The sequence below is a fragment of the Penicillium manginii genome (genome assembly GCF_028828005.1).
Source record: "Penicillium manginii strain IBT 31320 chromosome Unknown utg000002l:1.0-5564898.0:1.0-5567710.0, whole genome shotgun sequence".
Lineage (NCBI taxonomy): Eukaryota > Fungi > Ascomycota > Eurotiomycetes > Eurotiales > Aspergillaceae > Penicillium > Penicillium manginii.
Window position 1 is genome coordinate 3444070 of NW_026643103.1, and position 13199 is coordinate 3457268.

General features: G+C 50.2%; 5 protein-coding genes across 5 annotated transcripts; 3 read left to right on the plus strand and 2 right to left on the minus strand.

The window, feature by feature from the left end:
• Positions 1 to 383: 383 nt before the first annotated feature.
• Positions 384 to 1700, minus strand: ecm33 (GPI-anchored protein Ecm33; the record flags this gene model as incomplete). Its single annotated transcript, XM_057099220.1, has 3 exons — positions 384 to 678; positions 745 to 1570; positions 1637 to 1700. The coding sequence occupies 3 exons, from the start codon at positions 1698 to 1700 to the stop codon at positions 384 to 386; spliced, it is 1185 nt and encodes a 394-aa protein (XP_056964356.1).
• A 4836-nt stretch (positions 1701 to 6536) lies between these two features.
• Positions 6537 to 7845, plus strand: alkA (DNA-3-methyladenine glycosylase II; the record flags this gene model as incomplete). The annotated part of the gene is made up of 4 exons (XM_057099221.1): positions 6537 to 7035; positions 7074 to 7509; positions 7580 to 7702; positions 7782 to 7845. 4 exons carry the CDS (start codon positions 6537 to 6539, stop codon positions 7843 to 7845), a joined length of 1122 nt encoding a protein of 373 aa, XP_056964357.1.
• A 468-nt stretch (positions 7846 to 8313) lies between these two features.
• On the minus strand, positions 8314 to 9158 carry N7533_002572 (ubiquinol--cytochrome-c reductase subunit 7; the record flags this gene model as incomplete). The annotated part of the gene is made up of 4 exons (XM_057099222.1): positions 8314 to 8403; positions 8581 to 8634; positions 8709 to 8817; positions 9043 to 9158. The coding sequence occupies 4 exons, from the start codon at positions 9156 to 9158 to the stop codon at positions 8314 to 8316; spliced, it is 369 nt and encodes a 122-aa protein (XP_056964358.1).
• Positions 9159 to 9794: 636 nt separating this feature from the next.
• Positions 9795 to 11095, plus strand: N7533_002573 (uncharacterized protein; the record flags this gene model as incomplete). The annotated part of the gene is made up of 2 exons (XM_057099223.1): positions 9795 to 10269; positions 10329 to 11095. 2 exons carry the CDS (start codon positions 9795 to 9797, stop codon positions 11093 to 11095), a joined length of 1242 nt encoding a protein of 413 aa, XP_056964359.1.
• Positions 11096 to 12242: 1147 nt separating this feature from the next.
• N7533_002574 (uncharacterized protein) lies at positions 12243 to 12455 on the plus strand (the record flags this gene model as incomplete). Its single annotated transcript, XM_057099224.1, has 1 exon — positions 12243 to 12455. One exon carries the CDS (start codon positions 12243 to 12245, stop codon positions 12453 to 12455), a length of 213 nt encoding a protein of 70 aa, XP_056964360.1.
• Between the last annotated feature and the right edge of the window lie 744 nt (positions 12456 to 13199).

Below are 13199 nucleotides of genomic sequence, written 5' to 3' on the forward strand. Positions count from 1 at the left end.
TACGAATTGTTACCAGGAGGACCCAGACTACAGAGAATCATCAAGGAATGAACATGTTACACATTGCAACCGAATACATTAGAGGGGGGGGAAACCGCTCTGGGAAACACATATGGAGATAAGGACAAGGGGGGGGTAATAAAAAAGGGTAAAACTCCTTTCCGATGGGGGGTAAGTCTCGCTGGGACAGAAAGATCCTGTGCGAATATTCCTCTCAGAAACGAAGACTGGAAATTATTATCATAAGAACAGCAAGTGTGGTAAGACAAGAACAATGAAACCGTTGCTTGGTGGAACTTTGCATCTACAATCTTTGCCAAAAAACAACTTTCACTCAACACCTCCTTTTTCTATCCAAGGATAACCATGATCAAACTCATCGTTTAGACGAGCTGAGCGATGGCGTAGAAGAAGGCGGCGACACCGGCGGCACCGAAAGAGGCACCGTTGGCGACAGCAGCACCGCTGGAGGTGCTGGAGCTGGAAGAGCCGGAAGAGCTGGAGCTAGTGCCAGACTTGCCGCTGGAGGTGGTGGGGTTGTCCTCCTTGGCGACACACTTGTAGGTACCGCGGATGACATCGCCACGCATCTTGTTGAAGGTGTCACAGTTGAACTTGCCGTCGGTGGACTGCAGGTTGAAGCCACCAGCGACCTCAGTGAGGGAACCGAACTCGACACTGGGAATTGTTAGTTTGGGAAGAAAAATGGATAGGGACTCCGATAGGGAGAGGGGGGAAACTCACGTGTTGAAGGTACCGCTGAAGTCAATAGCTCCAGTGACCTTCTCGAGCTTGGGGAGGTCAATCTCCTGCAGCTTGTCGTTGCGGGAGATCTGGAAACCACCGTTGACCTTGGTCAGAGCAGCCATGCTGATGTTGGAGAGCTTCTTGTTGTTCATGAAGACAAGATCGCCAGTGCTGGTCAGGTTGGGAGCGATGAAGGTCTTGAAGTCAGTGCCGTAGAAGCCGAGAGTACCGGTAAGAGTCTTCAGGGAAGGAACGGAGATGCTGCTGATGTTGCGGCAGGTCAGGTTCTTGCCGGTGCCGAGGTTGGGGAGCTCAATCTGGAGGGCGTCGTAGTTGGCAGCGAAGGTGATATCGCCGGTGGCGTTCTTCAGGTTGTTGACGTTGACGGTCTTCAGGTAGCGGTTGTTCTCGATGTCGAAAGCACCAACGGTATCAAGGGTGATACCGTCGAGGGAGCCCAGCTTGGTGTCAGCGATGTAGACATCACCGGCCTTGGTGATACCGGTGGAGAAGTCAAGGGACTCCAGAGCGGGAAGGACGGAGAACTCCAGGGAGCCGACAGTGGCGAGCTTGGCGAAGGCCAGGTTGGAGAGGGTGGTCAGGCTGGTCAGCTTGAAGGTACCGGTGATCTCGGAGATGGAGTCGGCGGAGAAGGAAGTGAGCTGAGTGACGTTGTTGACAGTCAGGTCACCATCGATCTTCTCGACACTGGCGAGGCTCAGGGCACCGGAGAAGTCGGAGTCGACAGTGATATCACCCTTGATGGTGGAGCAAGTGGCGATTCCATCAGCGTCGGACTGGGAGGAGATCTTGGTGTCACCGCCTGTGAGAAACGAGTCAGTCTCAGTCGGTCGCAATGGGGATGGAGGGATGGAGATGGGATACTCACACTTAGCAGCGAAAGCGACCTGAGTGGCCGCCAGGGCAGGCAGCAGATACTTGGCGAAAACCATTGTGATGTACTCTGGAATGGCGGTTAGATTAGAATTGGGTTGAGATATTGAGGAATGATGAGAGAAAGGTAGGGAGAATCTGGTGCAGAGAGAGGAGAGGAGAGGAGCGGAGGATAAAGAAGAGTTGTCAGGGAAGAGGTTGTTAACTCACGATAATAAAAAAGGGGAGTAAGAACGAGTGGATGGAAAAGTCGCGACTGGAAAGAAGCGAAGGTAAAGAGGATGACCCGGAGGAAAGAACGAATGGACGGGGATGGAGAGGAGAGGAAGAATTAAGAAGTTGGAACGAAAGGAAAGGAGGAGAGTGGAGTGGAGTATTCTTAGTTTGTTGTGTTTCTCTTGCGTATCAGAGAGTTCCAATGCCTGCTTTACATGAAGGTCCACTCGGGGGGGGAGGCCCGTTAAATACACAAATTACAAGGGGCATACCAACACAATACCGCATCCGGTCAATTTTCATTGCAATTCCTACAGCCACTCACACTGGTTTCCACTGTCCGTTTTCGTCCACTTATGCCTATACCAGTTAACTGTAAACATTTATTCTTTCCAAGGTTTACTTCGAAACTAGAATATGTATATTCTGGCCTTCAGTTTGCATTGAGATACTATTTGCCACGTAGTGTACAAGGTAGTCATACTGTGTATGTACACTGCACCTGGACGTGCATAGAGTTGTGCAACCCACCCACTAGCGAGATCCATATCATCATCTGTTCTGAAATATGGATATCGATGTTAATATTGTCAATTGCTATTTTCTGCTATGTGCAATTCCTACACTCTGTATTGTACAGCTGTGCTCTTACATTGCATCAAACAATAGTAGATCATAGTTAAGACCAGTATATGTAACTACTATTTTTCTGTATACCTAGTCATCCTGTACCTAGATAGGTATGCACGTATACGCTGTCGTCATTCATACCCTTAATCTCATCAATAGGCTCTCTGTACACTGTACATCCGTACTCCAAACTAGTAATCCGGCTACCCCTGATCAACATCAATTCCACTAGACAAACTTTCTCTTCTGCAGCGATCAGGAACCACCCTGTCACCCACTGCCCCTTTAACTAAGCTCTGCCAAGCACGACCTAAAGATGGAGCAACAAAGGCACTATACTCCTGACTCTCGACTCTCTATTCTCTACGACGGGGCAGTCGATCTATGTATGGAATACGCAGTACGGAGCAAATTGCAGGAATTCAAGCCTTTACCGGACCCGCCGCCCCTTTGCCGCTATCGTCCCCGGCATGTGCGTCTCTGATTGGCACGCAGGAATGGCCTCGCCCTGATTAAATCCAATCCAATCCTGCTTCCGCAATCATACGGCCCCAAGATAGCATATACAGAGTTCAGACTACCCAGCTGTCTATTTCTGTATGTATATGGAATACTCTGTATGCTGCGAGATATTCAACACGATCGTCCCTCGTCCCTCGCGCATCAGCACTAGTCCGAGTCCTGGCTCTCAGTCTGGAAATAATTCCCATCCATCCCCTGAGCAACACATGCAAACTACCAATGCGGAGTAATTTACTGCATACTGTACACACTGTATGTATGTACTACATACGCGCAGAAGTACGGAGCACGGGGCTAGGAGCACGAAGCTAGCTAGCCATCTAATAATAATGATACACTAACTGCCCCCATCGCCGGCGCAAAAAATAGCTCTCCAGGTGGCAAAATGCGATCGCTGCCCCTGGCCTGGCCTTTTTCCGCTTGGGCAAGCTCTGCGGACCTGACAGGGGTTATTTAATATACGGCCTGAAGATTGTAATTTGGATCGGCCAGGCACAGCCAGCTTACTGGGGCGGTCCTTGCGACTAGTATACTCGGATTAAGTGGGATGCGGCAGGAGTTGTACAGTACATAGACAGAGTACTCCGTATCTCTTGAAGTCACCCATACTTGATCCTTCGATCATTCCATTCGATCGATCCGCGACAGCTCGGCTGTCACTTGCAAGGAGAGCGGCCGATCGACGAGAGCTCACGGATCGGCGAGCCAACCTCCGTATGCAGTTGTTCTGCACTCCTGCTCGGCCCATCTAAAGGATCTGAAGGAAGGTTTTCCGGTCGGCTTATTGATGATCGACTCTACGAGATTGCCTTGCTATCTCTACCTTGCCTTGCCGTTCTAATTTTCTTTTCCCTGTTCTGCTCCGCGCCCATGGAGTAGTGTTGATGCCATGCTCATCGCAGACTATCAGCTAATTGCACAGCCTGGCCATGGTCACATCGCGCAATTTCAAATTTACTGTTTGGTAGTGGTATTACGACTGTTTCAGATCGAAGGCCAAACTTGCTTGGGCCTCGGGGTTACTCACTCCACCCGGCTCCACCGACCCGGCCCATCGACCCATCCCATCCCATCGCTTAGATACAGGACTGCCTGCAGAGAAGACGAAAATTTCCCACTCGAGACACGGAGTAAGTACACATGTACGTAGTGCTTGCACTTAGCCTTGGTTATTGGCACTCTTAGGCAAGGACTTGGCCCCGAGCACAAATTTCAGTAACTGCAGTACATACTTCGTAGGTATTTTTGCCTACCTAGTGTATACTATTTTCCCTGTTTTGTGGCTGTAGTAACCACGAAGTGAACCGCGCGTCCAGATAAAACTTTTGCATATGACATACCAATTCACTATACAGATCAATATCTATCTACATGTGTACTCCGTACTCCATACATACTGAAGAGTACTGCATATCCCGTATGGACCTTAATACTTAAACTGATCTTGAGCCCCAGGGTTTTACTGTGAGTCGATACATACCTAGGTAGATACAGACAGGTATACAAATATGAACAACCGACTCACATTCCACGAGGCCTTTTCTCGGCTTTTCTGGAATGCGTGGGAACGTGGGTATGGGGCGAATCAAGGAGTTCACCCATCGCGAACGTAAATAGGGGGAGGCTGGCAACATTCTCCAGACCACAGGACCTTCTACGAAGAACGGAGTTGCTCACACAGAGCCATGGGCATGCATACATACCCCAAGTCAGTCAACGGCGGAGTCCATACCATCATCTAGACTCTGGGGAGTATGGGGGAAGGGGGGGGGAGCCGCGGGTTTGAGAGGCGCCGTTTCGGGCTAGATGGTCAGCGCGAAGCTTTTCTTTTGTCTTTTGGCGTCGTCGGGTTTTTTTTTCATTCTCATTAGCCTTTTTTTTCAAGTTGATGTTCTGGCTCTGGTTCTGGTTCTGGTTTCTTCAACGATGTCTGGTGTATGTATCTGCATATCGGTACGGAGGACCGAGTTCTCCGTACGGTTACCCGAGATACAGACTGAACATTGTTTTAAACTAAAAGGCGCATGCCCAAGGACCGACTGGATAAATCTTGATCTTGACATAATAGTGGCGGGAATGGCTGTTTTGACTGGCTGGACCCGACGTGGGCGATCAGTGTTAGCCCCCACTGTCTACAAATTATTCATTTATTCGGTTTTATTTTTCCTTGTGCTCCTGCTCACTTAACCTGGAGAAAAGAACAAGCTAGCCGGCTGGCCTAGATAGGCTGACGCAAGCCTCCTGGGTCGGGGGCCAACATTGGCTTATCAAAATCCACGCTAGTGGTTGAAGTGTCGTGGCCAATTGGTCTTACCTTTGCCCAGGTCGTGGTGTTGTGTGCCCCATGTTGACTTATCGTGTGGTGTGTCTCGAAATAGAACCCGCAGTGAGGGAAACCTTGGAAGTGCGAATGGGATTGTGCCTGTTAGAAACTTGAATCAGAACGCCATGTTCGGGCGATCCGTGGATCTCCTTGGATCGCGACCGTTTACGACGTTGAACCTTGGGACTGGGCGTTGGCGGAGTAGATTCGGCCCAATTGAACGCCTTTACTGCATACAACTGTATTGGTCTATCCATGGGTGATTGATACAGTCGAACCATTGGGCCAATTGCTTTCCATTTCTCGCTTGTCGCGAAAACACAGAGGCAGCAACATGATTCTCTGGCCGGTAAGCCTTCCGGTCTAAGCTGGGCTAGGTTATAGAAATTGTACTGGGCTGGCTTGGCTTGCGCTCGGCTTGGATCTGTAGGGGTTTCCATTGGTCACATATGGTTCACAGAAAACAACCCAATTGTCGTGGGTCCTTCGAGTTATTGTGGAAATTTGTGGAAATGTAGATAGAAAAGTAATATAGAAGGCCTTTTTTAGGTTGTGGATAGCCGATTGAGTTGATTAAATGTGAACCTCCAGCTGATTTAATTGGATTCTTCAATTAAATTCATTCCTACTATTCCTTATTGTCTGGTAGTAAATCTTGGAAGGACGTAGTAGGAGTCACAACTTGAAGCTATTGGCTATGTGGTGGTCAATCATCCACCTTCCGAGTATATTGGTGATACTTCGCCATCTGGACAGGCCGGGCAGTAATTCAAGGCTTCATACATTGGAGTTAATAGCAAATTGTTGGCTACAGTAATCCAATAAAGAATTTGGAGTATAATTGTAACATATAATAATAGGTTTGGTTACTAATACTAGTAAGTAGTACATATATTTCTCGGAGTAGTCTTGAATATTGAAATTGTAAAGAGGCAACATTAGCTGCCCACACCTTTCTCAAGTGAACACGACTTCTCAGAGATAGGGTCCCATGTCCATATTATAATGTGATTTGAACCGTGCGAGTACCAGCCCTGGGGTTCACCGCGATACGAAGCTTGGCATGCGTCAGCCGGAATCCGGGGACATCGGGAGTCGGAGACTCAACCTCCCCCCTCAACGTCAACTTCTCTTCATCAGCTATACTACCTGAGCAGTCATTACCTCAGCCTGATATTTATACCCGCCAGAACTTGAAGCCAGCATGTCGCTCAGACGATCAGCCCGACTGGGCGCCATCCCATCACTGACAGCTCCAATGTCAAGCGCTGCACCTGCACCTGCACTCAAAGTGACAAGAGTACAGCACAACAACAGCATCACCAAGCCACGCAAACCTACAATCAAAAAGGCCACTACAAAGACGCCCAAGAGCAAACACACAACACCCCCACTTCCAACAACCTCTACCACTACTGCAACAAGCTCATCATACTGGGACTCAACCCCAACATCCGCAACAACCAGACCCTCCACACCACCCCCATTAAACCGTCCCGTCGACCCGCACCGAACAAACGCAACCCTCCTAACTCCCCACGGCTCCTCGATAAACGCCTACCCAACAACCCTCGCCGAAGCCTCGCCCTCGAAAACAGGCCTACCCCACCCAACCGCAACAACAGGAACCCTTCTAGACCAAGGCCTCGCTCACCTCATCGCCACAGACCCGCGCCTTAAACCCGTCATCGAAGCACACCCCTGTCCGCTCTTCTCCCCGCCGGCCTTGCAGAACAAATAGACCCCTTCAATAGTCTTACCAGCAGCATCATCGGCCAACAAGTCTCCGGTGCAGCGGCAAAGTCCATCCGAAACAAATTCGTCGCATTGTTCAATCTACCGGGAACTGCCGCCGCGAGTGCAGATGCAAGCGCAGGAGTAGAAGAAGGCGGACTTGCACATTCGCGATTCCCAACGCCTGATATTGTCGCGCGGTGCGATATTCCTACGTTACGGACGGCGGGACTGAGTCAGCGCAAGGCGGAGTATATACAGGGGTTGGCGGAGAAGTTTGCTAGCGGGGAACTTAGTGCGAGGGGTTTGGCGACGGCATCGGATGAGGAGCTTGTTGAGATGTTGACGGCTGTTCGGGGGTTGGGGAGGTGGTCTGTTGAGATGTTTGCTTGTTTTGCGTTGAAGAGGATTGATGTTTTTTCGACGGGGGATTTGGGGGTTCAGTGAGTTTGATTCTCTGCCGAATCTGTTTGGTGGTGATTGTGTTTGCTGATGCGATGGGATGCGATTTAGACGTGGCTGTGCTGCTTTTGTTGGGAGGGATGTTGGTAAGTTGAAGGGTAAGGGTGGTGGTAAGTTTAAGTATATGTCGGAAAAGGATATGCTAGAATTGGCTGCCAAGTTTGCGCCGTATAGGTATGATTGACACCGCCTGGGATGAGTTTGATGTTGAGGTTGTGTGTTACTACTTGTACTGACCCCATACCGTCGATAGGAGTCTTTTCATGTGGTATATGTGGCGGATTGAGAATGTTGATGTTGCTGTTCTTACAGGTTGAATTGGCTGAAAATCGGAGGCTAGAAATATCATGCGTGCTGGATGCCCACTCTGGGACGGATAGTGGTTGTTATTATATACCCCACCAGGGCTCCTAGCAAGGGAATAATGATTTAGACGAGTACTATTGAACTCCGGATGGATGGTGTAGGGGTCGACGGGTTGTTCTCAGCCCGAGGCAGTCTTCAGTGGCCGGTGGCTGCCAGCCAAGGAGAGTAGCGGGTGTAAGAAGACTCATTCTTGTACTATTAGGATATCATCCAACATGGACGGGCATGGGACACGGGTTGTGTAAAGCAGAACCAAGAAAATCGATTTGTACAATATCAGTACACAAGTGGATTAAGACAGCTGGTCCATATCCTCGCCTAAAAATAAATCCATCTATGTCATGCAACAACCCCATCGCGCTCGCATCTTATCGGCTTTTCATATCAATCGCAACGGAAGAAGATCCACCCAGGGAAGTCTACTTGCGGAGGGTGAGGGTCTCCAGGTCAGCGCGCTCCTTGGCCTCCTTCTCGACCTCACGGATGATAGGGCTGAGGTACTCGACGTCCTAATCAAGAGAAGGTATTAGTATTAAGTTGATCGAGGGGTGAGTGGGTGTCAAGGGGTGCGAGTGGGCGTCGAGGTTCAGGGCGATATGTGACAAATCCTCGCAACAGGATTGGCCAATACGGGGATATGCGGGGAGGGCGAATTTTGGATGAAAGCGAATTCGCGACAAACTCACCTCCTCGGGCTTGATCTGCTCGTTGGCAGGAAGGAGAGTGTGGGAGATAGAGCACTGCAATTGAGAGTGTTATGTTAGATAATTCCTCGATCGGAGGGGATTCTCGGGGAAGGGGGTTTCGGGCGAACCTGGAAAGCGCGGCGGATACGGAAGACACGGTCGTAGGCCTCCTTGGCAGGAAGACGCTTGATGGCCTTCTGGACGTTCTCACTCTCCTCGGGGATCAGGTCGTCGAACCTAGATATGGCGTGGTTAGTCTCTGGTGTAGAAGGGGATATGTTCACTGTCGCGGGTATCGGAACGACTGCGTCGGGTTCATGCGGATGCGAATGCGAATTGCGACCACATTGGCCATAGCGAAAGATGAGGATTGTCGATATCGTCGCACGCATGATAGAAGCCCAGCTGGTCGAGTCGAATATCCGCGGTTGACAGGAATTGACGGAGGGGGACGATAATTACTTCAGTCCGAGCTTCCTGTAGCCGGCGGCATCGGTGTACCAGTTGGCCAGAGGGGTCATCCAGCGCTTGAGCCAGGGACGCTTGACAATGTAGTTGGCGATCGAAGGAGCAGACATGGTGGAGGGTATCGAGTTGGATTGGAGGAAGGGGAAAAGACCGGCTTGGACAGAACACGAGATGACCCGACGTTGCGAGTGTGCAAAACGGAGCTTGCGGCACTAGTCCGGATTGGGCGATAGCCTTGGCAGTCTGTACTCCCTTGACCGCTCACGTGATAACCCGAAACTTGCCTGGACTTGCCTGAGGCCCGCGGGGAGTTCTGCGATTGCCTCGCACCACCTGCACCTGCACCTTTCCCCAATTCCGGAATCTGCTCTCAACTTCCTTCTTTACCTTCTTTTAGTCGGATCATGGGGTCTCATATCTCCTGAAGTGCTTTTTAATCCCTGTTGCGGGGAGCTTGCTTTGCTAGGGTCCTTCCCCCACTCCCCCAAGCCCGTGCTGCATAGGGTACATCGCATCACCACTCCCGCTCGGTAATCATCGGACAGTACCCTCTTCGCTCGAGCCCCCCCATCTCCTCGCACTTTCGGTCAACATATCGATCACGACAGCGAGCGCTTTCTTGCTTTCATCCACCCTCAGATTGTTCCAAGTCGCGCCTTTTCGGTTTCGGAGTAACGATATGCTTGCGTCCGGGAACCCTCGGTGATCAAGACGGACAAGTGTGAGCGCCTGCCAACTGCACAACAATGCGCTCCGATGGCAGAGGCAGCACTGAAGCTGCCAACAGCTCTGCCGATTTGCTACAGAGCTCCAATATACCAAATGCCGCCTCGTCCGCCCCCCATGTTCCCGTCGCATCGACGTCAACCTCCGACTTCACCACCCGCTTAGAGATTTTCTCCACCAAGATCCCCAACTTCTGGATTGCACCATTTTGCGGAGCTAGCGCAGGCGTGGCTTCTGGGATCGTGACCTGCCCACTTGATGTTATAAAGACAAAGCTGCAAGCCCAAGGTGGCTTTGCCCGGCGGGGAGGACAGTCACTTGAGACCAAGACCCTCTACCGGGGAATGCTGGGCACTGGAAAAGTGATATTCAGGGAAGATGGTCTGCGCGGCCTATACCAAGGACTGGGCCCAATGCTGCTGGGCTATCTGCCCACATGGGCCGTCTACCTAGCTGTGTACGATCGATCCCGCGAGTACTTCTTCGAACAAACAGGTGAGTTCCCATTTCGACCCCCCTGCGTATCATACCGCAGTCTGCTAACTCGACCTCAGATAGCTGGTGGCTTTCCCGTGGGTATGCATCTATCACTGCAGGTGCATGTTCTACTATTGTGACGAACCCGATCTGGGTCATCAAAACAAGGCTTATGTCGCAGAGCCTCAAACAAAATAGTGAAGGAGGACGAGCTCCATGGCAATATTCAGGCACATGGGATGCCGCTCGCAAGATGTATCAGATAGAGGGACTTCGCTCTTTCTACTCCGGCCTAACGCCCGCCCTACTGGGTCTGACTCATGTCGCCATACAATTCCCGCTTTATGAGTATCTGAAAATGGCACTCACGGGATATGGAATTGGAGAGCATCCTGACACTGGAAGGTCCCACTGGGTTGGTATTTCCGTCGCCACATTTTTGAGCAAGATCTGTGCTAGCACAGTAACCTATCCCCACGAGGTTCTGCGCACCCGCCTCCAAACCCAACAGCGCACGGCACCGGCACCATCGCCCGAAGAAATATCCTTCCGCGGAGGACTACACCATCCCCACGACCGCGGTCGGCCACCGAGCGTCTCGTCATCCGACGGCATGCCCAATCGCCCTCGCTACGATGGAATGTTGCGCACATGTCAAACAATCCTCAGAGAAGAGGGCTGGCGCGCGTTCTACTCCGGGATTGGCACTAATCTGTTCCGAGCCGTCCCGGCAGCCATGACTACCATGCTTACCTACGAGTACCTGCGAAAGTTGATCCACAACTTCCAGCTCGAAGGCGAAATGAAGCTGCGCGTGGCCGAGGATCAAAATGGCATGATATGATGACCGGCCGACACGAACTAGGAAGACTCCTCTCCTTCAACCTCCGCCCACTACCAACATCCTAATCTCTCTCTCCTCCTCTCACTTTTACCTCAACTTGTATAGACCTGGCAGCAACATAGCTCCAGTTGGCGGCTCTCTCAGCGAGCAGGCTTCGCATTTCCAAAACATCAACCGGGGCTTGGACTCTCGGCAATAGATGGCAATATCATTTACGGCGGCGGCTCTCAGCATGTGATGATGCTGATCCGCAACTATGATATCTTGATCACATGTCAGGGATTATTCTCGGCGCAAATGTACTCTCCAGCTTAACCTAGCTTAGCCCTAGCTCTAGGGCAGGGGGGCTTGCTGGAGAAAGCGTCAAAGGTCTCCTGTGATTTCGAAGCGTTCTTTTTCCCCTTATTCTTCTTGGACTTCATTTACCGGCTTTTTGTTCAGCATGACTGTTGCATGTCCTGTCTTTTTGTACATACATACCTGTGCCTGTCTGGTTATTGCGGTTGTTCCTTTTTGATAAATCGATGCTTGGTGATCAAGCAATCCCTCCTCTTTATTCAATTTGCAAATTTTCGTAAAGAAAGGAGAGACAAAAATAAGCTCTCCTGGGTATGGTCGTATTACGCACCAATCGTCTTCAACAATTTGAGGTGGTCAACCTCGGGAGATATTGAATTCTAGCCCACTTGTACCCCGAGATCGTTTTAACATCTAGTGCATTAGATCCATGGAATTGAAGAAATTAATGAGGTTGATCCCAGGGAGTTTGGCTCGAACCTATGCATCCATTATTCACCAATGGGCTTGTTTTACTCCATAAGCTTTTTTAACCACCGTCAACGCCAGCTGATCTCCCTCCCAGCCACGACCAATAATCTATCACAGCCTGTCACTACGCGATATACTTTTCAATTCCATACTACAGTCGTGAAGATTGACGCCCATCACGTGGAGTACTCCCTCGCTTACTCGAGTGTGATGGGTTTAGAGATGGAGCTGAAACATGGTATTATTAGTAGCGGCGTCTTCGGCGCTAACTCGCACGCACAACTCGAAAACGGCGCCCCTTCATTCAGTCTGCTACAAAAGCTCCTATTTAACTATCGAAACTCCCGGAGGCGACCACTGGCAGAGACACAGCTTTAACATGACCGGCACCTCGCACTCCTTGTTTGGAAACGAAGAATATACGGTAGGATGGATTTGCGCCCTACCCCTCGAATTAACCGCCGCAAGGGGAATGCTCGACGAGGAGCATGGTTTGCCTCGAGAAGTACCGGATTTGGCCGACAAGAACACATATGTATTGGGATCAATCGCCTACCAGTCATTAGGGATGGATCTATCTCTATGGGTGTAATCGCAAACAGGATGTTATTCATCTTCCCGAATATCCGCGTGGGCTTGTTTGTTGGGATTGGCGAAGGTATCCCCGATCACGAAAATCATCGAGACATTCGTCTGGGTGATGTGGTAATTGGCAGTGACGATGAGACCGGTGGAGTCGTCACGCATGATTTTGGGAAGGTAATTAGCGATGGGATATTCTATGCCATTCCTGCATTAAATCGACCACCGGAAGCCCTGAGCTCAGCCCTGATGAAAATGAAATCCGCCCATCAAATGCAGGGAAATAAGGCCATGAAGTATATTGAACAAATGCTCGACAAGTACCCCAGGCTTCGGAATAATGGGTATTGTCACCCTGGACCCTCATTTGATCGTCTCTTTCAGTCCACTGTTCGCTGTTCATTACGGAATTATTTCATCTGGCAGTATGGTCGGGAAGGACTCATCATTAAACATTTTTTAAGCCGATTTACTAAATGTTATAGATTCCTACTGGCTCGGCTGCATATGGATCAATTGATGGGTTAACCCAGTGCTGGAGAGTTAGAGGAGGCACTCCTAGAGCTTCCACTAGGAAGAAATGTCATGAAATACGCCTATGACCAAGCTGTTCAAAGGATTGAATCTCAACCAGATCCTTGCGTGCGGATGGCTATCAAAACTCTATCTTGGTTAACATATAGCAAAATAAATCTGATTCCTGAAGAACTTCGCCATGCTCTGGGAACACGACCCGGAATGATAAGATTCGATC